This window comes from Nannobrachium achirus (genome assembly GCF_963921795.1).
Source record: "Nannobrachium achirus genome assembly, chromosome: 21".
Lineage (NCBI taxonomy): Eukaryota > Metazoa > Chordata > Actinopteri > Myctophiformes > Myctophidae > Nannobrachium > Nannobrachium achirus.
In genome coordinates this window covers 14,363,984-14,387,475 of record NC_137828.1, presented here as the reverse complement: position 1 = coordinate 14,387,475, position 23,492 = coordinate 14,363,984, and the positions used below count along the sequence as shown (strand labels likewise).

At 42.5% G+C, this 23,492-nt stretch overlaps 1 protein-coding gene across 1 annotated transcript; it reads right to left on the bottom strand.

Moving 5' to 3' along the window:
• Positions 1–725: 725 nt before the first annotated feature.
• Positions 726–22,972, bottom strand: LOC308306606 (eosinophil peroxidase-like; the record flags this gene model as incomplete). Its single annotated transcript, XM_080751645.1, has 13 exons — positions 726–937; positions 3,094–3,287; positions 3,542–3,779; positions 5,393–5,563; positions 6,611–6,851; positions 8,783–8,943; positions 11,007–11,316; positions 15,444–15,650; positions 19,181–19,310; positions 20,467–20,593; positions 21,280–21,446; positions 22,378–22,465; positions 22,900–22,972. The coding sequence occupies 13 exons, from the start codon at positions 22,970–22,972 to the stop codon at positions 915–917; spliced, it is 2,130 nt and encodes a 709-aa protein (XP_080607771.1). The 3' UTR covers positions 726–914.
• Between the last annotated feature and the right edge of the window lie 520 nt (positions 22,973–23,492).

Here is a 23,492-nt window from a genome sequence, read left to right as displayed (position 1 = left end):
ATGCAGCATCTTATGTGAAGAAATCCATGCCGTTACGCCACATTCCCAGAATTGACTTGATTATGCTTAGCTCCGTGTGGTATCACGCACCGAAAATAGCCGACCTCCACCAAAAGCGCTGTTTCCACCAATAGGCCCTTTTAGAAATGTCAGCCCCTGCCACTCTAACATTCTCTGCACGGCCCTGTATGTTATTAGTCAAAATAAGTAAAAAAATAGGCTAAAAAGGATAACACACACAAAAAAATATGTTTTCCATTGTGGTCCTTTATGTATTCAATTCATAAACAACAGAGCATAGCATATTAACACTTAAATTCATTTAAATTACATGTCATCAACAAATACAAATACAGAGGAGAAAAAGGTAAAATGGGGTGAATGTACCCCTTGAATCAATGTGAATTAATATCGAACTCCACCTCCCGACAGATGCTTTTTCTGGCCAGTTCACATCCTTTAAAGGAGTAGTTCACCCCCAAAATGACTTTATATCTATTGATTACTCATGCCATGGAGACTTGAGTTCAATAATATTTTTTTTGTTTAAGTCACATTCCTAACACAATAATTTCATTACAAAAAAATTACCCCCATTGATTCCAGTTCGGGTCCCAAATGCGGAATCAATGGGGGTAAATTTACTATAATACATTTTTTTTGTCTTAGGAATATGAAAAATACAAAAAGATATGATTGAACTCAAGTCTCCGTGGCATGAGTAATCAATAGGAAAAACATCATTTTGGGGGTGAACTATTCCTTTAATGGGTGGCATTCCACCTTGGTGGCTGAGTATAGTACAATGAGAAATGTCCCATGTTTGTGCTACATTCGGAGGGTACCAGATCGTGGGTGCTCCCTCTGGTGTTGTAGGCGTGCCTGCTTTTTGTGTCCACGGGACCCGCTCGCAGCTAGAGTGCCTCGTGCTGCGACCCTATAGGGGGACAAAAGGAATGATTATTAAAACTTCCGATGCCAATTGGGTCCAGGAACGTGATAGGAATTACCGCGGTGGGACGCCACGGCCCCGTTATCACGTCCAGGGACGTGTTACCTGGTTACCATGGTTACCAGGTAAACAGGTGCTGCCGCGGCGGCTGGTGAGAGAAAAAAAGAAAAAAACGTCATATCCCATGATGCAACTCGGCCGCCATCACCACGAAGCGTGTAATCTCCATAGGCTCCTATTCATTGCTGCTGCAAAGAAACGGCTTTATCTACTTCACAGAACACTTAGACGGTCGGCCGCGGTTGGAATTTTTCATTTCCATGTGAAAGTAAACACCCCGGTTGACAACATGGAAATGATCGTGGCTTCCGATGCTCTTCAAAATAAAGCACAGGAAATGGCGGAACTCTGTATCCAAATAATTTCTAAAATAATGACATCCCCAGTTTTAACTCATTTTGTGCCCGCGATTTTCGGTCGCAATGATGTCCAGAGTGCCTCACGCAGGCTCCATCCGCTTGCACTCTCTTATTTTGAAAGCCAGAAGTGCCACAGCGTGATCACTTCCGGTCTGACGTCATCGGGTCGTGCGCCGGAACCGATCATTGTTTACGTGGTGCCATGCTGGATTGCAATGGAGCGTTTATACATGTGTTTTATAAGCGAGCATCTGCCTCCATCTTCGCTTCTAAAGTGTTGTTTTGAGATAATGGACATTAAAGATGAGATCGGCCGTCCACCTCAATGTTATGGGATGACTATTGTGTGCTTGTGGAGCCGTGATGATGACAAATCAGCGCGGGTTTCGTCTCCGGACATCCGGCCATTCTACTCGGTAATGTACTCAACGTTACAGTAATTTATTACTTTTTGCGCGACATCACGCATTCGGCACTGTAAGTACTCTAGTACTTATTGCGTGACATCACGCAAATGGCACTAGATGAGTTAATATTCAAACCAACATGAGGTCACCATTACATTTTGGCATTAAGGGCGCATGTTGCATTTAAATGTATACATCTATCTGATGGTAAACATATTGAAAACTATAGTATGTCATGTGTAACAGTGGTTATACCTTGTGTCATGTTCAGTCAAGATCTTCAGGTGAATCATTACAGAAGCCTTTAGCACCTTGATGCGTAGAAAAACACAAGTGAGAAAAAAGAAAGAATGGAAGAAAAAAAAAAGATAGTGTCAATCGTCTTCAGTCAAATCGGTCAAACATACAGAATGTATTTGTGCCTTAAGACAGTGGTTCTCAACCTGTGGCTCTGGACACCCAGGGGGGTCCCCACATGAGGAAGGAAGGAAGGAAGAAAGGAAGAAAGAAAGAAAGGCCATAGTGCATCAAAAGTGATAAACAAACTATACTTTAAAAAACTGGAACATTGCCATTATTTTTGTAATTATTTGGCTACAGAGTGCCGCCATTCACTTGCGCTTTATTTTGAAGAGCCCCGGAAGCCACGATCGTGTCCATGTTGTGGAAATTCACAATGTTGTAATGGCGATCAGTATGTTTACTTTCACACGGAAATGTAAAATCAAACCCAAGTATGTGCGGGGTGGTGGCGGTGTGTGTGTGTGTGTGTGTGTGTGTGTGTGTGTGTGTGTGTGTGTGTGTGTGTGTGTGTGTGATTTAGAATTTTGACCCAAACTGCACCCCATACATACATGCTCACCCAGGCCGCCACTGGTCACTCAGCGGTATTGCAGATGATGCTCCGGCTACATACAGACACACACAAGCATAGCTACACACACAGTCACGCTAAGGAGACGGTGTGACCACCGCTTGAAATTTTTAACCGCAAAAAAACGGTTCTGGGCCCGATAGATTCCAAGATGCCGTTTCTGTGCAGCAGCAATGAATAGGAGCCTATGGAGATTACACGCTTCCTGATGCTGGCGGCCGAGTTGCATCATGGGATATGAAGCCGCAGCGCCTGTTTACCTGGTAACCATGGTAACCAGGTAACACGTCCCTGGACGTGATAGCGGGGCCTTGGCGGCGGCGCCACACCGCCGTAATTCCTATCACGTTCCTGGACGCAATTGTGTTAATATGATTAATTAATGTGGGGGTGGGGGCTGAAAAGGTTGAGAACCATTGCGTTAAGATGCTCAGTCCCTACCGTCCTTCCACGGTTGGAGGTCGAATTCAGGGATGTCTGTGCACTTGGTGAACTCTCCTATGGGTGTGTTCAGGAAGGGCTTGGCGGGGAGCTCCTTGATGCCGGTGTTGTCACAGATGATGCGGGCCAGCTCCGTCTGCTGCAGGGAATGTCTCTGTGTGGGAGTGAACACCCCTGGGTTCTCCCACCACAGTCTGAAATGGATTCACATGAACAATGGTTTGATTCTTTTGGGCCCAGAGACTCAAACAGGGGCGTCAAACTGGGGACCCAAACTGGTAAAACAAATGGCAGATCTACACAATGTTATGGAGGGACTAGTGTAGAAGAGATAATAGGCAGAACTAAAAGACAAGGCATTTTACGCTTGGTTGTGTGTGGGTGTCACACTCTGACACTCTGTTGTGAGCTTGTAGATCAGCTATTTTCGGCAGTGAATGGGGTTTACCTGTCTCCCTGACGGATATTCTGGAACTGTGTACCGATGAGGCAGGCGAACAGGGGCCCGGTCCGGGTGCCGGGTATGAAGGGCTCGGACACGCCTCCAATCCACACGTCGATCTCGTCCGTGGTGCCGTACAGGGAGAAGAGTTTCCTGGCCAGCCGGCGGTTCCCCAACAGTCTGATCAGGTCCAACAGGGTCTTGGGCTCCGAGAGACCACACAACCTGCGCCATTTGGTGTAGCCTGTAAGGATGGGACGATATGAAACATTTCTTATGATTATTGCGACGCGTTGTGAGCTTTTAGATCGTTCTGATCACCCTTAACCGCATTTTTCATGGCAAAATAGCACGACAATGATAGATTATCGCTGGCAATGGCTTCTACTATATGTTACAATAACAACATCCAGGTTATCGTGTGATGTGACACCAAGTGTGCACACTTTGCTTCTGGCCCTTCAAAATAAATGCAGCGGCCTATGGAAGAAATCACTGGCCACTTATTGCTGGCTCTGGCGCCATCGTGTGGCTCCTTAGATAAAAATAGCATAAAATAGGATAAAATAAGATAAAATAGCAGATATACAAGCTCACAGCGCGGCACCGATTGTCACTCTACGAGCTTGTAGATCTGCTCTTCTTTGTAAAATCGTGAAAATCTATGCTAGTCTTTGAATATCTTTGACCCGATTCTATAAAAGTCATCTTCTAAATCTGTCTAAGGTTTTTGAAAAAGAAAACGCGTGTTTCTACGTCAGTGGTTCTCAAACTTTCTTAACACATGGGATGCCAAGGTTTCTAACATTTCTAGCTGTTGCTGCTGCCGCCGTTCACTCACGCTTTATTTTGAAGAGCCTCGGAAGCTTTGTGCGTGTGCACGTGTCCACTGACGATTGAGGAAGAAAATCCATTTGTTTACAAACGCTCGCGAAACTAAAATCCAAACCGGGGCCGACCATCGCGGTAAAGTGTCGCCATGAAAACAATCAGATCTCTGCTTCCCTGGCGTTCTTTGCACCTCATTCATAGATAAAGCCCTTTTTATGTTTCAGCCTAGAATGGAAATCAATGCAGCCTAGTCGCGCCATTTTCTCTCTCTGCGAGCCACGGTGTGACTAGGGTCTTTCACAGGGAACACAACATGCGCGCAGCACGCTGCACAGTTAACCCTTTGTTGTCTCGTTGAGGAACGAGACAACTCCTTTTGGCAGAGCGACCTCTAGTGGCCTTATCTCTTTACTGAAGGAGTTTGGCCCCTTGGGTGTTAACCCATTTAGGCCTAAAAGTATTGAATGCTTTAACCAGTGAAAAATAGCAGATATACAAGCTCACAGCGCGGCACCGCGAGTGCCGCGCTGCTATTTTTGAAAAAGTCGTGAAAATGTGTGCAAATCTTTGAATATATGTATTTTCAAAGCGAACCTTTGTAACTCAAATTTTGCTTCTGGGTGGTCCCTGGAACTAGATATTTTGAAATGGGGGTCCGTGGCCAAATAAATATCATTTTGGGGGTCCTTCACGTGAAAAGGTTTGAGAACCATCCAGTCTCTCAAGAACAGACTAACTGAGCTCCAGTTAAGTGAAAAGGACCTTTTCTTTGACGATGGCTGGCCAGATTGCTGACATAGAAACATAGTTTTTTTCTAAAAATCTTAGAAGGATTCAAAAGACACTTATAGAATCGGGTCAAAATTCTAATTTTCACGATTTTTCAAAAATAGCAGATCTACAAGCTCGCAGCGCGGCACTCGGTGCCGCGCTGTGAGCTTGTATATCTGCTATTTTTCAATAGTTAAAGCATAAAATAGTGGATGGTCCCTGGGTGTAAAGTATAGCCAAACAGAAGGTACTCACTAGGCAGGCCGTGGTCCCTGCCCCTCTGCAGGTTGAGACTGGCCAGGTCCAGGGCCAAGCGCTCGGAGATCTCAAAGAGCCGGTCTCTCAGCTCGTCGTGCATCATTTCGTCCTGTGTGCCCCGCTTGGCCGGGCGACCCATCAGGCCTCTCATAATGGGGTCTATGCCACCTGTTGGCAGGGACGTGCAGAGAATGTTAGAGAGGCAGGGGCTGAAATGTCTAAAAATATCATAAATAGCAGATCTCCAAGCTCACAACGCGGTGCAGCGCGACGCGCTGTGAGCTTGGATGTTGGCTATTTTCGGTGCTTGATACCACACTGAACTAAGCATAATCATGTCTGTATTGGAGATGTGGCGTAACGGCATGGATTTCTGCGCAGAGAGGAGAATTGCCTAAGCTTGTCCAAACTCTCCTGAACTTGAATGCAGTATCTTATGTTGAAATAATTGCCCTCTCTGTGTAGAATTCCATACAGTACGCCACATCTCCAGTATTCACTTGAGTATGCTTTGGTTCAGTGTGGTATGACGCACCGAAAATAGCAGACCTCCAAGCTCACAACGCGTCGCGCTGCAACGTGTTGTGAGCTTGGAGGTCTGACTGCTATTTTCGATATTTCCACCAAAAGGCCCTTTTAGAAATTTCAGCCCCTGCCTCTTTAACCCATTTAGGCCTAGGATTATTGACTGCTTTAACTACTGAAAAATAGCAGATATACAAGCTCACAGCGCGGCACCGAGTGCCGCGCTGTGAGCTTGTAGATCTGCTATTTTTGAAAAATCATGATTTTTTTTCAAGTCTTTGAATATATCTACTTAAAAGCTAACATTTGTAACTTTAATATTTGCTTCTGGGTGGTCCCTGGAACAACATATTTTGAGATGGGGGTCCGTGGCCAAATACATGTAATTTTGGGGGTCCTTGACATGAAAAAGTTTGAGAACAGCATGATTTAGAAGAAGGATTTGGAAGTCGGGTCAAAGATTGGGTCAAATATATTCAAAGACTTGCACTCATTTTCACGATTTTTCAAAAATAGCAGATCTACAAGCTCGCAGCGCGGCACTCGGTGCCGCGCTGCGAGCTTGTATATCTGCTATTTTTCTAAAGTTAAAGCATAAAATAATGGTTAAAGTGGTTAAAATCTAACGCGACTCGGGCGCGTTCCAGGTATTTGAGAGTTAACATTCTCTGCACGTCCCTGATTCTGTACCTTCAAAGACGAGCCTCCAAGGCGTGAAGAAGGCTCTGTGCAGCAAGGGGCTGGTGAACTGGCGGTGCTGCCGGTACGTCTGGTCCAGACGGAACATGAATGGCTGGATGTCCAGGTGGGCGAAGCGGTAGGCGGCGGTGGCAAAGACATTGGAGATGCTGGGGTCCACCTTCTCGTCGTAGCCGGGGTACGCGGGCACCTCGCCCACGATGTGGGGCAAGTAGTCCCTGATCGTGATCACCTTCACATCGGGGGAGAGAGAGCAGTGGCGTGAAGTAACTAAAGCCCCTTTTCCACTGACATGGCCCAACACCACCCCACTCCACACCACACCGCCCACTTGTGCCAGGTTTTCCACTACAAGGACCTGGGTAGAGTGGTGTGAAAGTGGTACTAAACGTGGTACTAAAAAGTATCCAATCCAGAGTAGGTCTGAGCTAGGCCAAACAGGGCCAAACACTTCATAATGACTGATCACTCAATGACTTTTCATTTAGAACACCAGGATATAGTTGTAATACATAATAGATTCTATTGTGTTATAACCACTATTATAATCTAATTTAGTGTATCATAGTAATACATTAATACTTTATAGTGTATTATTATCACAGTTATAATCCATTATTTCGACCGAAGGTCGCACTTTACCATGAGAAACGTCACAGATTGTCTGCGTCTGTGTAGACGTGTACACCTTTTAAACCATAGACCGTAAAAATGTGTCATCATGATGTCAGCAGGCTCTGATGTCACTGTGATTTCAGGGGAACCACTCTGGCTTCACTGTAATATCACTGAAATATCACTCTAACAGAATCCCTTTTATGCCCATATATGAGATCCCCACTCTAACCTAACGCGGACAGTTTAGTGTAGGCAGATGGGCGGGCGCGGTGAGTCTCTCTGCAAGTCTCCAGCCAATAGCATGTGTTCTCCTCCCCCCCACCCCCCTCTGCTCCTCTGCTCAGCGCAGAGAACACTGGTGCGTCATGACGTCAACACATTTGGTGCGACGCTCTCTGCACTCTGATTGGTTAGGGAAATTCTACACTTCCTACAACAGTAATCATAACTCGATCGCCCAGGCTTCTTTTTCTTCCGATCGCCTAAAGAAGTCTGGGTTTCCGAGGCTAGGAGATCCCTGATGTCCACATCCCTGATGTCCACATCACTGTCGCCCTGAGCCCTGAGGCGTCTTACTAGTAGTGTATTATAATTAGGATAGTTGTAATACAAATTCATATTGCATTATAATCACAGTTAAAAGGGTCAATTTGTTAAGGGTACTTTTGTGTAATGGAAAATGTAGATATTTTTAAGCGGTGCGGTGTGGTGTGGTGTTGTATAGTGTGGTGCTAAAGCTGCTGTCGAAAAGGGGCTTTAAGTACTAAGTACTCAAGTACTGTACTTAACACCTGGAGTGCCTAATTCATTTTTATTTATCGTACATTTGTATTCATCATGAGCACCTTATCGATCCAGGCATCCAGCTTATTGAGCCAGTGAACAGAACTGGTATCTTTTTTTTTTTTTGGCCAGTTGTTGTGACTGTGAGCTTGTTTCTGACTAGCCTGGTTAATAAACCAGACTGCACAACACCACCCCCTGTTGGTAGTGGTGGTGTTGTGTAGTCTGGCCCTTCACATTAAATAAGCTTTTTCCACCAGCCCTCAGAGAGGGCGAGCCAATCAGGGCAGTAGGCTTGGGGCACGTGGTGGGTGGTGGCCTGGTTCAAAACCATTCAGCCAATCAGGCGAGTCTGTGTGTATTCAAACACATTCCCCCCTCCACTCTTATTACAGACATCAAACAGATTGTAGTCTTTGATGCTTTCAGTGACTAACGAGCTATTGACACTTGTATGGCTCAATCAATTACAGCAGCTCACAAGCCCTTTGAGTCTGACGCTTGCAGTCAGGCTAGTTTCTGACCACCATCTACTTAAGAAGATAACAATTGACGAAGTACAAAACATTATCATTAAATATCATTAAAACAACCTTTCATTAATGTGCAATAAGTTTTAAATGGCTATACAGTATATTATGAAAAGTGTAATAATTTCTTGATCGCCTCTTATCTTGATGGTTTAAACATGACGTCATGGGCCAGTATGCTCGATAACAGGCTTGATAAGCCCAAAGCGTATTGATACCGGGTAGTACCCACCTGTAGGTAGGCTCCCATGATCTTGCGGGTCTCCTGGTAGATCCTCTCTCCCTTCCACTTGGGGTTGAGGCTGCCCAGAGCTCGCCCCAGACGGTTGTGCTCGCGCAGCATCAGTGTGTGTAGGCTCGTCAGTCCGATGTTTTCGTTGGAACGCTCGTCACCTGTCGCAAAGCGAGGGTAGGTTGTGATTTAAGGTTTTAAAGGAGTAGTTCACACCCAAAATTACATTTTTTCTATTGACGTATATTTATTGTAATCAAAATTATTGGCTTAGGAATGTGACAAAATAAATATTGAACTCAAGTCTCCATGGGGTGAGTAACCAATAGAAAAACACAAGGCGGCTGAGAGACACCTAACTTACAACAACGGTCAAATGGACTTATAGACATGGTACAAAGTAACTAAGTACATTTACTTAAAGGGGTACTGCCACCTAAAGGGGTTGAGGGGCAAATTACACTGTGACATGAGCTTCTCTGAAAACGGTCTGAAACAGTCTGAAGCTCATGTCACAGTGTAATCTGCCCCTCGCCCCCCAACAACAGCTGACCAGTACAGTAAGTAGTCATACAGTCAGGCTATACTAACTTGTTTTTTAAGATGATTCTTAAAGTGACACTAACCCTTTAGGTGACTTTAAGAATTGTACTTAAGTACAGCTGTTAGGTATTTTTATTTACTTGAGTATTTCCAATTTCCAACACTTTTACTTCTACTCCACTACATCCCGGATCCAAATGTTATACTTTTACTCCAATACATTTTTAACTTTAGTTACTTTGCAGATATAAATTATAATATTATGAAACATACACTAACTTTTTCGAACATGAACTATAATTTAAGGATGTTTTCAATATCATTTTTGTTGCAGTTTTTTATTTTATTTTATCTTCCTTTTATTTACTTTGTCTTTTTTATACTAATTTTAAATGTTCGAAATAAATAAATAAATGAATGAATGAATGAATGAATGAATGAATGAATGAATGAAAGGAAGGAAGCAAGTGAAGGAGTTTAAGTTTCTCGGGGTCACGAATGAGAGAAAGGGGAAGACGGAGAGTACAAGTATTTACTATTTAAATTACTCAAAAGTAAGAGTAAAAGTAGAGCATTTAAAAATGACTTTAAAAGTACAGATCCTCAAAAAAAAAACTACTCTTGAGTAATTACTTGAGTACTTTTACTTGAGTATTTTCCACCTCTAGATTTACTGTATTCCATTTATGCAATAAATGGTTAAACCTACTTTGACTTGAGTGTTCCTGACTAAACTTTATTTGTTTGTATAACACAGGATAGCTTCTAAATCTTTGTGACCTTTATCTGCTTGACCCAGTACAGTACAGTACAGTACAGTACAGTACAGTACATACATGCGGCGAATCACTTACGGGAGCACAACCGATATTGATATGATGGCCATCAACTACTTTGTCAGATAGACTGACTGACTGTCTGTCTGTCTGTGCACAATGACACCAAGATGCATGTTTTATTCCTATCCATTCTGTTTGTGTCCTTGTCTCATATCTTCTGGTCAGGTCATGTGTCCTATACTGTATTTATATATACTCTATGTGTGTGTATTGACCTTCAGAACCTTCCGTGTGATACTGCCTGGCGTCATCTTGTTCTGTGCGCACACAACTCAACAGAACCATCACCCAACACCCTTAGTTTGATCAGTGGTTCTCAACCCCCAAAATAATCATATTTTAACTGGGGACCCCCACCCCCCACCCTATGAGCACTAAGAGTTGAGGCATTACATTTTGTATAACACGGTTCTATTGTGAAGAGCACTAAGAGAGAGATACATGCTCACAACGCCTCACAACGCGAGGCTACTTCAAGTACATCTGTACTTTTTAGTACATTTAGAATTCTTGACTTTTAGGCTGAAGCCACACCAAAGTACCTATGAGAGTGGAACCCTTTCCAGCCAATGCATTTCAATGGGAAGGGGGCGGTTTCATGTCAGTAGAGGATATCTTTAAAAAAAAACGAAAAAGAAAAAAACCCTCCATTCTCATTGGCGGAATGGGGATTCCACTCTCATAGGTACTTTGGTGTGGCTTCAGCCTTACTTGTAACAGAGTATTTCTACATTGCAGTATTGGTACTTTTACTTAACCGTTAAGTAAACGATGTGAGTACATTTTGCACCATTGCCATTTTTGGTGAAACAAAAAAAGAAATCATAGCAATCGTCACTCACCGGCAACGAAACAGGGCACCTCCTCGGCGTTGAGGACGTTGGTGATCTTCCTCCGCGTGGCGCACATGTTGGCGGTCACCGTGCTGAAGGGCAGGAGCTCGCGGCGGTTGTCGCGGAACCGCGTGTTGACCCGCAGCAGGCCCCTGTCGCTGGTGAAGTTGCGGAGGTCGCCGGCTTTGACGCCGTCCGAGCCGTAGACCTGGCCGGCATCGATGAACGCTGTGATGGCGTTCATCTGTTGACGCACGGCGAGCATCGATGCGTTGTTGCCGAAGCCGCAGCCGGCTGCCGAGCGGATGAAGGGGATGCACTGATTTTCAGTGTTGCGGAAAGCGGGATCTCTTCTGCGGGGATCTCTTCTGGGGATCTGTTTTTTTTTTTTTTTTTTTTTTTTTTTTGGGGGGGGGGGGGGGGGGGGGGGACACAGAAACACGTTGGGGCTCAGCGTCTCAGACTTCATGGATAAACAGTGCGGTAGGGCATTCACCAAATATTAGAATATTCGAATAGCAAAGTCACTATTCGACGTTGTTCAACGAAGTTGAATATTCGCTTATTTTTATTTTTGTATGGTTTTCTCTTTAAAAAATATATAGTTTATAAAGCTTGGCTAGATAGGAAGTCATAAGAATGAGTTGTCAATGCCCCTGGTGGATGAATTTGTTAATGCTCTATACCAGGGGTTCTCAAACCTTTTTAGGCCGTGACCCCCAAAATAAACATATTTGAACTGGAGACCCCCACTCTGACAAGAACTTGGAATTGTAGGTATTACATTTAATGTGACTCGGTTCCACAGATAAATATTGTGGAAATAGCAGATCTGCATGCTCACAACGCCTCGCTTTGCAAGGCGTTGTGAGCATGTAGATCTGCTATTTTCACAATGTTCGCCTCTAGCTTACTTAATATTTGACAGTTTGGCCAGTCCTGTCGAATATTTGACTATTCGAATACTTAGAGGTCGATTAATTTGAATACTAAAAATCACTATTCGTGAATGCCCTACAGTGCGGTTAGATTAACAAAATGTTTTCTGTATAAATGTAAATGGTGCATTTATATAGCGGATTGTGCATTACATTCACCCATTTACACACACAATAATACACCGATGGGGAGGAAACCAACCTGCTCATCGGGAGCAATTAGGGGTTCAGTGTCTTGCTCAAGGACACTTCGACACTAACTCTGGGGGAGCCCGGGATCGAACCGGGAACCTTCCGGTTCCCAGACGGACCACTTTACCCTCCTGAGCCACTGCCGCTCCTATGAATATACTGTGTAATATTACTGAATCAGAATACATCATTTATTGCCACACTTTAAAAAATACTTTACAGTAGAAGAAGGGTGAGATTCTTTTGTCAGGGCTCCTCTGATTGCAGTTCATTAGTAGAAAAGAGAATATAAATAGCCTATTATGTAAAAGCATCATCACATAATAAAAATCTAAAACGTTAGCTAAAAGTGTACTTTAGGTTTTAAAAAAGTAACAAATCTTAATAGTATCCACTAAATTAAAACATCACCTTTTTTAGCCTATGTATGTATTTGCACTATTTGTTCAAAAGTCTTACCGCTTGGTAAAAGAAAGATCTCTGTGTTCTTTCAGTCTTGCCCACAAGGCTTTGGTATGTTGTCCCGTTCCGATGAGACCGCAACTCGTGAGCGTGTTGATATTCCAACATAACATTTGTTCTACGTCCCAGTATTTTACTGGTATTTGCCCGTTCACTGGTCAAAAGACTGGTCGCCCCATCTGGGCGGTATGGTGAAGAATTTGTTAATACATTCTACAAAAAACTGGGCGTCAGTAAAGACAGCTTTAAACTTTCCACAGTGACAACTGATGAAGTGTTTAAAAAATTGAGCGCCCTACCTCAACACAAGGCCACTGGCCTTGATAAAATCCCAGCTAGATTTCTCAGAGATTCAGCCGCCACCATTGCTCCAATCATTACCCACATAATTAACCTTTCCATCGAACAGGGTCATGTCCCCCAGGACTTCAAACTAGCAAAAGTAACCCCCCTGCATAAAAAAGGTAGCAAACTAGACCCTGGAAACTACCGCCCCGTTTCCATTCTTAGCTCCATATCCAAAGTCATGGAGAAAATAGTCTACGAACAGATTGCAAGATATCTCGATGAGAATAATCTGATTTACGAGTTCCAATCTGGATTCAGAAAATCCCATTCCACTGACACATGCCTTCTCTATTTGACTGACCAAATCAAACGCGAAGCGGATCAGGGCAAGTATAGTGGCATGGTCATGATGGACCTCCAGAAGGCATTTGACACCGTGGATCATGCTATTCTGATTGAGAAACTAAAAGCCATCGGTCTTGACAGCGCAGCAGTGAGCTGGATGCAATCTTACCTGGTGGGGAGGGAACAGGTGGTGGAGATTAACGGTACCCTGTCCCCCCCCCCTCCCAGTAAGCTGTGGAGTTCCCCAAGGTAGCATACTGGGACCTCTGTTGTTCCTAATATACGTGAACGACATGGCATCTGCTTGCGACTGCAACCTGTTCCTGTTCGCGGATGACTCGGCTCTCCTAGTCTCGGGCAAGGACCACTTGCAGGTTGAAAAGACACTTAACTCTGAACTGAGTAAGATCTGCACATGGCTTAACGACAACAAATTATCAATTCACCTGGGCAAAACCGAGTCCATCCTCTTTGGATCAAATCATAACCTCAAAAAGGTAGAGAACTTCACAATCAAAGTGGGTGACAAGGTCATAACACGAAAAAACGAAATCTCCTACTTAGGATGTATCCTTGAAGCTAATCTTTCCAGCGAAAAGATGACTTCAAAAGTAATACAAAAAATCAACCAACGAACTCGTTTCCTACAGAGGATCGCCCCAATGGTCAACTTCAACACACTGAAGACCATAGCTGGTGCAATAATCCAGCCCCTCTTTGACTATGGAGTCCACGTATGGTATCGTGACGCCCCACAAGCCCTAAAAACTAAACTCCAAACAGCCCAAAATAAACTAATTAGGGTCCTGCTTAACCTTCCCAATCAGACTCACCTCACCGCTACTCACCAGTTAAGAGTGGGGTGGCTCAGAGTAGATGACAGAGTACAGCAACTTGCAATGGGCCTGGTGTACAAGATACACTACACCACTATGATACCCAAGTACCTGTCAAAATACTTTATAAACGTTAAGGATGTCCATAATTACAACACCAGAGGCAGTGCCACAGATCACGTTCAACCCAGAGTCAACTCAAAGAAAGGGTCGAACTCGTTCTTCTGCTACACCACAAAAATGTGGAATGCCTTACCGAAGGCCATAAAGGAGTGTGGATCACTAGCATCCTTTAAAATTGCCCTAAAAAACCACTTACAGGCAGCAGCCGTTCACAACTGGTAAAAACCTAGCCCAACCCTACCCTCCCTGCCCCTTCCTTGTATATACTGTACATACTGATTGTTTAGACTTACTGTTACCTGCCCCTTCCTTGTATATATTGTATATACTGTACTTACTGATTGTATAGACCTACTGTTTTCTTTTTTTCTTTACATATCTACTGCATAGTACTGTGTTCTATTTGTCTGTCATTCAATGTTATATGAGATACTTTAATGGTTTCCTGTTGAAATAAGCTTAGTCTTTTCATGGATCTCCTTTTAGTAGACCTTGTACCAGTGAACTGTACCGTCATGAATCTGTACATTTTCCTATGCAAACTTCTAATAAAGCCTTCAATCAATCAATCAATCAAAAAATGCTAACCTGCCGACGCTGGTGAATGTTAACCTCTATGCCTAAACCTGACCCAAACCCTAACCCGTCCCTAACCTCAGTAACCTGCTGACGCCAGTAGTCGAAATAATGGGATGTAGAAATAGCGAGATTTCCCCCCGCGACTACACAAACTACTGTACTGTATGTACTGCATACACCAGGGGTTCCCAATTTTGTTTTTGTCTCAGGGCACCCCATAAATATTTTTTTAATCCGAGGTACCCCTACATTATAATTTTCACTCCCAGCACCTTATTTTTATAGCATATCGTCGTTGTCAGGTGGAAACCTTGTATGTCCAAAACCGTTCGTTTTGTATTATCATCTATAAAATGTACTAAACTAGTGAAAACAGCAGATCTACAAGCACACAACGCCTCACAATGTGAGGTGTTGTGTGCTTGTAGATCGGCTTGTAGATCGGCTGTAATAGCCAATTTGGTTAGAACTGACTGAAAATAACTTTGTACTTTGTACTACAAGTTTAAAATGATACTAAATATTTTTTTCAAGTGTCCAAATAAATTCCAAATATTATCAAATGATCTCGCGTCGCGGCACCCCTGGACTGCCGTCGCGGCACCCCAGGGTGCCCCGTCACCCACTTTGAAAACCCCTGGCATACACCGTATATTCACTAACTGCCATGCTGCGACACTCACCCTAATAGGGAAACAAGGCGCTTTGTTTTCACACGTCTCATCACACTGTTCGCCATCCTCGAAGGCGCGGATGACGGCAGAGATAGGGGTGAAGGTCAGGTCGTGGTCGGTCCACTGGCCGAAGATGGTCAGCAGGTGGCTGTAGACGCAGTCGCTCTTCACGTCCTCGTTGGCCGTGGTCAGCACGCGGTTGGACACTCTCCTCGCCTGGCCAGAGACAAGTACATTTACCTGAGTAATCTACTTAAAGGACAACTTTGTTTTTTTTACAATAAGGGTTCATATTTTAGATAGTCATTAGAGAAAAGAAAACATGAGTGTTAAAATGTTTTCATTTCCTTCTTTCTATTGTGTTATTGATTTTAACGATTTTGATTAGCATGCAAGTGGCTAAATATGTATTTCTAGACACAATAAGCCCATTCCCAAGATGCACCACAATCTTTCATGGGCAGATGTGACTTATGGGGGCTGGTGTAAATAGTAACAAAGAAATTGACGTCTTATTGTGTCTAAAAAATACATATTTAGCCACTTGCACGCATGCCCCCACCCACTGAAATCAAAATACAAAAATCGCTAAAACAATAGAAAGCAGTAGGCCTAAATGAAAACATTTTTAACACTCGTCTTTTCTTTTCTCTAATTACAATGTAAAATATGAACCCTTGTTGTTAAAAAAAAAAAAGTACTTTTACTCTAATACATTTATTTGAACACATGAGTTACTAGTTACTTTTCCTGTACATTTCTTAACTTAATACAGAGTAAACTACACTAAAGAAAAATAAACTAAACTAAACACAGTGCTGTATTCATGTACCAAGGGGAGGATGCATTTAAAGTGAAGTGAACTAAACTAAACACAGTGCTGTGTTCATGTACCAAGGGGAGGATGCATTTAAAGTGAAGTGAACTAAACTAAACACAGTGCTGTGTTCATGTACCAAGGGGAGGATGCATTTAAAGTGAAGTGAACTAAACTAAACACAGTGCTGTATTCATGTACCAAGAGGAGGATGCATTTAAAGTGAAGTGAACTAAACTAAACACAGTGCTGTATTCATGTACCAAGGGGAGGATGCATTTAAAGTGAACTAAACTAAACTAAACTAAACACAGTGCTGTGTTCATGTACCAAGAGGAGGATGCATTTAAAGTGAACTAAACTAAACACAGTGCTGTGTTCATGTACCAAGGGGAGGATGCATTTAAAGTGAACTAAACTAAACTAAACACAGTGCTGTGTTCATGTACCAAGGGGAGGATGCATTTAAAGTGAACTAAACTAAACACAGTGCTGTGTTCATGTACCAAGAGGAGGATGCATTTAAAGTGAAGTGAACTAAACTAAACACAGTGCTGTATTCATGTACCAAGGGGAGGATGCATTTAAAGTGAAGTGAACTAAACTAAACACAGTGCTGTGTTCATGTATCAAGGGGAGGATGCATTTAAAGTGAAGTGAACTAAACTAAACACAGTGCTGTGTTCATGTACCAAGAGGAGGATGCATTTAAAGTGAAGTGAACTAAACTAAACACAGTGCTGTATGCATGTACCAAGGGGAGGATGCATTTAAAGTGAAGTGAACTAAACTAAACTAAACACAGTGCTGTGTTCATGTACCAAGAGGAGGATGCATTTAAAGTGAAGTGAACTAAACTAAACACAGTGCTGTATTCATGTACCAAGGGGAGGATGCATTTAAAGTGAAGTGAACTAAACTAAACACAGTGCTGTATTCATGTACCAAGGGGAGGATGCATTTAAAGTGAACTAAACTAAACACAGTGCTGTGTTCATGTACCAAGGGGAGGATGCATTTAAAGTGAACTAAACTAAACACAGTGCTGTGTTCATGTACCAAGAGGAGGATGCATTTAAAGTGAAGTGAACTAAACTAAACACAGTGCTGTATTCATGTACCAAGGGGAGGATGCATTTAAAGTGAAGTGAACTAAACTAAACACAGTGCTGTGTTCATGTATCAAGGGGAGGATGCATTTAAAGTGAAGTGAACTAAACTAAACACAGTGCTGTGTTCATGTACCAAGAGGAGGATGCATTTAAAGTGAAGTGAACTAAACTAAACACAGTGCTGTATTCATGTACCAAGGGGAGGATGCATTTAAAGTGAAGTGAACTAAACTAAACTAAACACAGTGCTGTGTTCATGTACCAAGAGGAGGATGCATTTAAAGTGAAGTGAACTAAACTAAACACAGTGCTGTATTCATGTACCAAGGGGAGGATGCATTTAAAGTGAAGTGAACTAAACTAAACACAGTGCTGTATTCATGTACCAAGGGGAGGATGCATTTAAAGTGAAGTGAACTAAACTAAACACAGTGCTGTATTCATGTATCAAGAGGAGGATGCATTTAAAGTGAAGTGAACTAAACTAAACACAGTGCTGTGTTCATGTACCAAGGGGAGGATGCATTTAAAGTGAAGTGAACTAAACTAAACACAGTGCTGTGTTCATGTACCAAGAGGAGGATGCATTTAAAGTGAAGTGAACTAAACTAAACAAAACACAGTGCTGTATTCATGTACCAAGGGGAGGATGCATTTAAAGTGAAGTGAACTAAACTAAACACAGTGCTGTGTTCATGTACCAAGAGGAGGATGCATTTAAAGTGAAGTGAACTAAACTAAACACAGTGCTGTATTCATGTACCAAGGGGAGGATGCATTTAAAGTGAAGTGAACTAAACTAAACACAGTGCTGTGTTCATGTACCAAGAGGAGGATGCATTTAAAGTGAAGTGAACTAAACTAAACACAGTGCTGTATTCATGTACCAAGGGGAGGATGCATTTAAAGTGAAGTGAACTAAACTAAACACAGTGCTGTGTTCATGTACCAAGAGGAGGATGCATTTAAAGTGAAGTGAACTAAACTAAACACAGTGCTGTATTCATGTACCAAGAGGAGGATGCATTTAAAGTGAAGTGAACTAAACTAAACACAGTGCTGTATTCATGTACCAAGAGGAGGATGCATTTAAAGTGAAGTGAACTAAACTAAACACAGTGCTGTGTTCATGTATCAAGGGGAGGATGCATTTAAAGTGAAGTGAACTAAACTAAACACAGTGCTGTGTTCATGTACCAAGAGGAGGATGCATTTAAAGTAAAGTGAACTAAACTAAACACAGTGCTGTGTTCATGTACCAAGAGGAGGATGCATTTAAAGTAAAGTGAACTAAACTAAACACAGTGCTGTGTTCATGTACCAAGAGGAGGATGCATTTAAAGTGAACTAAACTAAACACAGTGCTGTATTCATGTACCAAGGGGAGGATGCATTTAAAGTGAAGTGAACTAAACTAAACTCAGTGCTGTGTTCATGTACCAAGGGGAGGATGCATTTAAAGTGAAGTGAACTAAACTATAAACACAGTGCTGTATTCATGTATCAAGAGGAGGATGCATTTAAAGTGAAGTGACTAAACTAAACACAGTGCTGTGTTCATGTACCAAGGGGAGGATGCATTTAAAGTGAAGTGAACTAAACTATAAACACAGTGCTGTGTTCATGTACCAAGGGGAGGATGCATTTAAAGTGAAGTGAACTAAACTATAAACACAGTGCTGTGTTCATGTACCAAGGGGAGGATGCATTTAAAGTGAAGTGAACTAAACTAAACTCAGTGCTGTGTTCATGTACCAAGGGGAGGATGCATTTAAAGTGAAGTGAACTAAACTAAACACAGTGCTGTGTTCATGTACCAAGGGGAGGATGCATTTAAAGCGGCGGCGTCTACGAGACCATCCTCTGGGATTAGAGAAGCCATCCTGGTAATCCGCAGGAAGCCAGCGGACGAAGGCCGTGTTGGAAGACCCTAGAAACGGGTATTTCCTTACAGGCAAAGGCAAGGATTACAGATTGTACAGCTAGCTAAGCTTTTTCTTGTTCTGCTGCGTTCTAAGCTGGATAGTTGGAGCGGTGCGATGACATACATAAAGTGAGTGCAAAGACAGGACGACGCGGGACCAGGCGTGGCGCGAACCATCCGAATGAGGCGGCGTGAACGCTTCGCTTCGGTCCAGTTGGAAAAATCCAACTGACCTTCGCGTCAACCCCACTCCACCCATCGCGTCCTAATCAGCATTGATGTTGTCCGGAGACAGGGAAATGTTTTTGGTGTTTGGTTTTGGGACCTTTTTTCCAGGAGTTTCACTTCCAATGGACATAACTTTTTTCTAACGCTAACCAGTGGCACAAAGTGAAGCAATAGACCTTATTCACACCGCGGTCATCTTGGATCACATGACCACATGGGTTGGCAACACATCTGAGCCTGCATTACAAATCATTGAGAAATGGAGCGATGGTCCCAAAATATTAGTTCTTTTCATCCAATTTCTTTGACCAAAATGACAAATGGACAAATGACAATGTCAACACCCCCAAAAGGATTCAAAACAAGAGCTACAGTAACTGGATTGAATAGTACATCCACAATATAGGTTGCAACATTAATGTGTACAGCCTTGCTATCTGTGCAGTGCTTGCTCTGCCTCATTAACTATTTGTTAACAAGAACTAAAACAATGTTAGCCTGGAAACATCAGCAACTACAAGTTGCTCATATCTACTTACAACTAACTGACTGAGATTACGGCAATTAATGTTAACATGAATTAATCTCATTAATTAATGTTAGCAATACTTAGAATGCAAGTTAATTTGTGTCAATCCAATGATGATGTCATTTAAAATCATATTGTGAATGCTTCAGTAGATGTTGCACTACTGTTTTATACTCTTACATCATTATTTTAATAACTTGTTGCTGCACTTTAACAATTATTAATTAATTAATATTTTTATATTTAATTTTTGTATCTATGCCTAGATCAGTGGTTCCGAAACGTTTTAACTTCAAAGACCCCCATAATTCTGAGATTGTACAAAATGTGTACGCTCTCAGAAGAGTTGCAGACCTGTGTACCAGGAACGACGGACTGGTATCGGGTACATCTTTGCTTCTTGGTGTCATGATCCGTCTCACCTGTTGTTGCACACGCTGGAGGGCGTTCGGAACGCGGCCTTTCTCGGGCAGGAAGGGAGGGGGCGAGTCTTGGCCGAGCAGCCGGACAAATCCAATATGAGGTCCATGTCCTTCTCAGAGATCTTGTCTGGGACGGAGATACAAAGCGTCAACAACACCTTTACACCTTGTATTTCTCCAATAGAGTGTATACTGTATATACTGTTGCAGACGTCTCTGGTTCCACAGAGAGAAAGCCTGTTGGAGATTTCTGAAAATATTAACCAATTTAGGCCTAATTTCATACTTTAGCTATGGAAAAATAGCAGATCTACAAGCGTACAGTGCGGCACCGAGTGCCGCGCTGTGAGCTTGTAGATCTGCTATGTTTGAAAAATCTTGACATTTTTGGCAAATCTTTGATTATGCACAGTACAGCAGAAAGCCAACCTGTCTCCTTATTGGGGATGGTGTTTTCCTCTGGTGTTTCAGTCCGAGTGTATCAAAGGGTGCGTTCGGAAATGCGCACCGGGTGGCGAGTATTCCTACCGGCTGTGGTCACTTGGACTGCGCGGGCGTTTATCGTGGGCTTGCCCAGGCCTTACATAAATATAACGATTGCATTCACCACGGCTTCGTAACTCGCGCGGCGCTCCGCCGGCAGCGCGGCCCTGGCCCGCTCTTCGCGGGCACTCGCGCCCCAAGGTCCGCTGGCCTTCGTGCCGCTTGCAATGTCGTGGACAATAACTGTGATATCTAACCCTAAAACGAGCACTCTACCACACCCGGTGCGCATTTACGAACGCACCCTTTCATACACTCTGACTGAATCACCAGCAGAAAACACTCTCTCCTCCTCCTTATTGGGCATCGCCATGCTGATGCTCATGGCCGCGATGTCAGCGAAGCGCACCGCGGTCCGGCTTGATCCCACAGGCTGCTTCATGGTGAGCAGAGCATTGGAGATGACGCTGGGGTCCCTCTGGATCCGGCCTGTCATTCTATGATGGATTGGACATGACAGAGAAACTATAAAACACACGCTTCTGTGTTGAATTGGTCATTGTCACCTTTTTAAGTTCAAATAATTTTTTGGGGAAAATTATCTTTTTGCTTAATAATGACTCCTCATGACAATGGCCACCTCTGGTAAAATTGTAGCCATAAATCATAACTCTTGTAGAGTAAACATTAATTTATTGAAACATATGGACTAACACATGCAGACAAGTGGACGGGTTGCTAGAAAACAGTTTGGGCAATGCGGTGAGCACCTTATATATTGATTTGTACATGTTATGAGCAGAAAATGGACGGAAGTGCTCACCCAGCAAGAACGTCCCCGCTCCCCTTTATAACTCTTGTAGAGAGAAAACGTCTTCAAAATAAAGACACTCTACAAGAGTTATGATTTATGGCTAGTAAAATTGCCTTCCTCAAAATTGAAGGAACAAGGATCATGCTTTCCCTTTTAGTATAATGGTCTATCACCCTAGTGTGACTTGGGCCAAGGAAAAGGCCTAAGTCATGTTGGTTTTGTGATTTTTTTTTTCTTTTCTTTTTTTTTTTTTTTTTTACTGCATGTCAGTCAGTAAATAATGTGGCCTATGTCAGGTTTATTCCTATTCAATCCTATGTATTCCTCTTTTGTTACATAACTGACAGACAGTGTTATTATACATTTTGGGAAGAAACCTATAGAAAATAAAATAAAATAAATATATAGTTTTGTTTTGGATATATATATATATATATATATATATATATATATATATATATATATATATATATATATATATATTTTTATTTATTTTTTAACCTACACAAATGTGTACACTGTGTTTGATTGGACATCTTCATACTTGTGATTTGACAATTACGTTTGATTCTGATTCTTATTTCTTTAACATTCTCAATGAATAGTATACTCACTCGTCCCTGGTGAATTTGAATTCCATATCCATTTTGATTTTAGCTGCCTCCACTATCTCTTTGATTTCACAAGGGAGCTGGTCTGGCACTGAGAAAAAAAAATCAGTTATATTTTTGGTATTATGTTATTTACCGTAGTCATTGCGTTATACTGTGTGTGTGTGTGTGTGTGTGTGTGTGTGTGTGTGTGTGTGTGTGTGTGTGTGTGTGTGTGTGTGTGTGAGTGAGTGAGTGAGTGAGTGAGTGAGTGAGTGAGTGAGTGAGTGAGTGAGTGAGTGAGTGAGTGAGTGAGTGAGTGAGTGAGTGCGTGCGTGCGTGCGTGCGTCTTTAGATGTGTGCATTACATTCACTCATTCACACACACATTCACCGATGGCAGAAATAAAGTAGTAGCAGTAACAGTAGTAGTAGTAGTAGTAGTAGTAGTAGTAATAATGTAATCAAATGTAATTGAAACAATAAAGCTTATGACTCCTACCTATTCTAAGTCATTCAGAAATGCAGTGTTAAAGATGCACTCACCAGGCTGGCAGCTGCGGCTCTCCACTGTGTCCAGAAGCAGAGCGGCTGCCAGCACCAACAGAACTCCATGCATCCTTGCAAAATGCAAGGGCTCAATTCTGTAATGTTAATATAAAGATTAGGGCAGATTAGGACTGAGTCGACTTCATTACACAAGTCGGCTCCCACCAGAGAAAGACAAAGTCGAAGTTGAAAAAAAAAACCCTTTGTATTTTTTTCTATCCTTATTTTTGCTCCATTAGTGAGTCTGTACAGCATTCAAACAGTAGGATTGCTTATTGTCAAAGACGGAATGATCCAATATTACAGTGCTACATTACATTTGGTATAAATAAAAGTCTGGGTTTCCGAGGCTACATTTGGTATAACATGGTTCTATTGTATAAATAGCAGATCTACATGCTCCCATCGCGAGGCGTTGTGAGCATGTAGATCGTCTATTTTCACAATTTCTGCCTCTATATATTTGACAATTTGGACAATGTTTAATTTGTAATTTTAGAGGTATTAAAAAGTCCTTAAATTGGCACTTTAGAAATGTAAAGATACCCTCTATATACTTAAACTTTGTGTTGGTTTGTTTACAGTTGAGT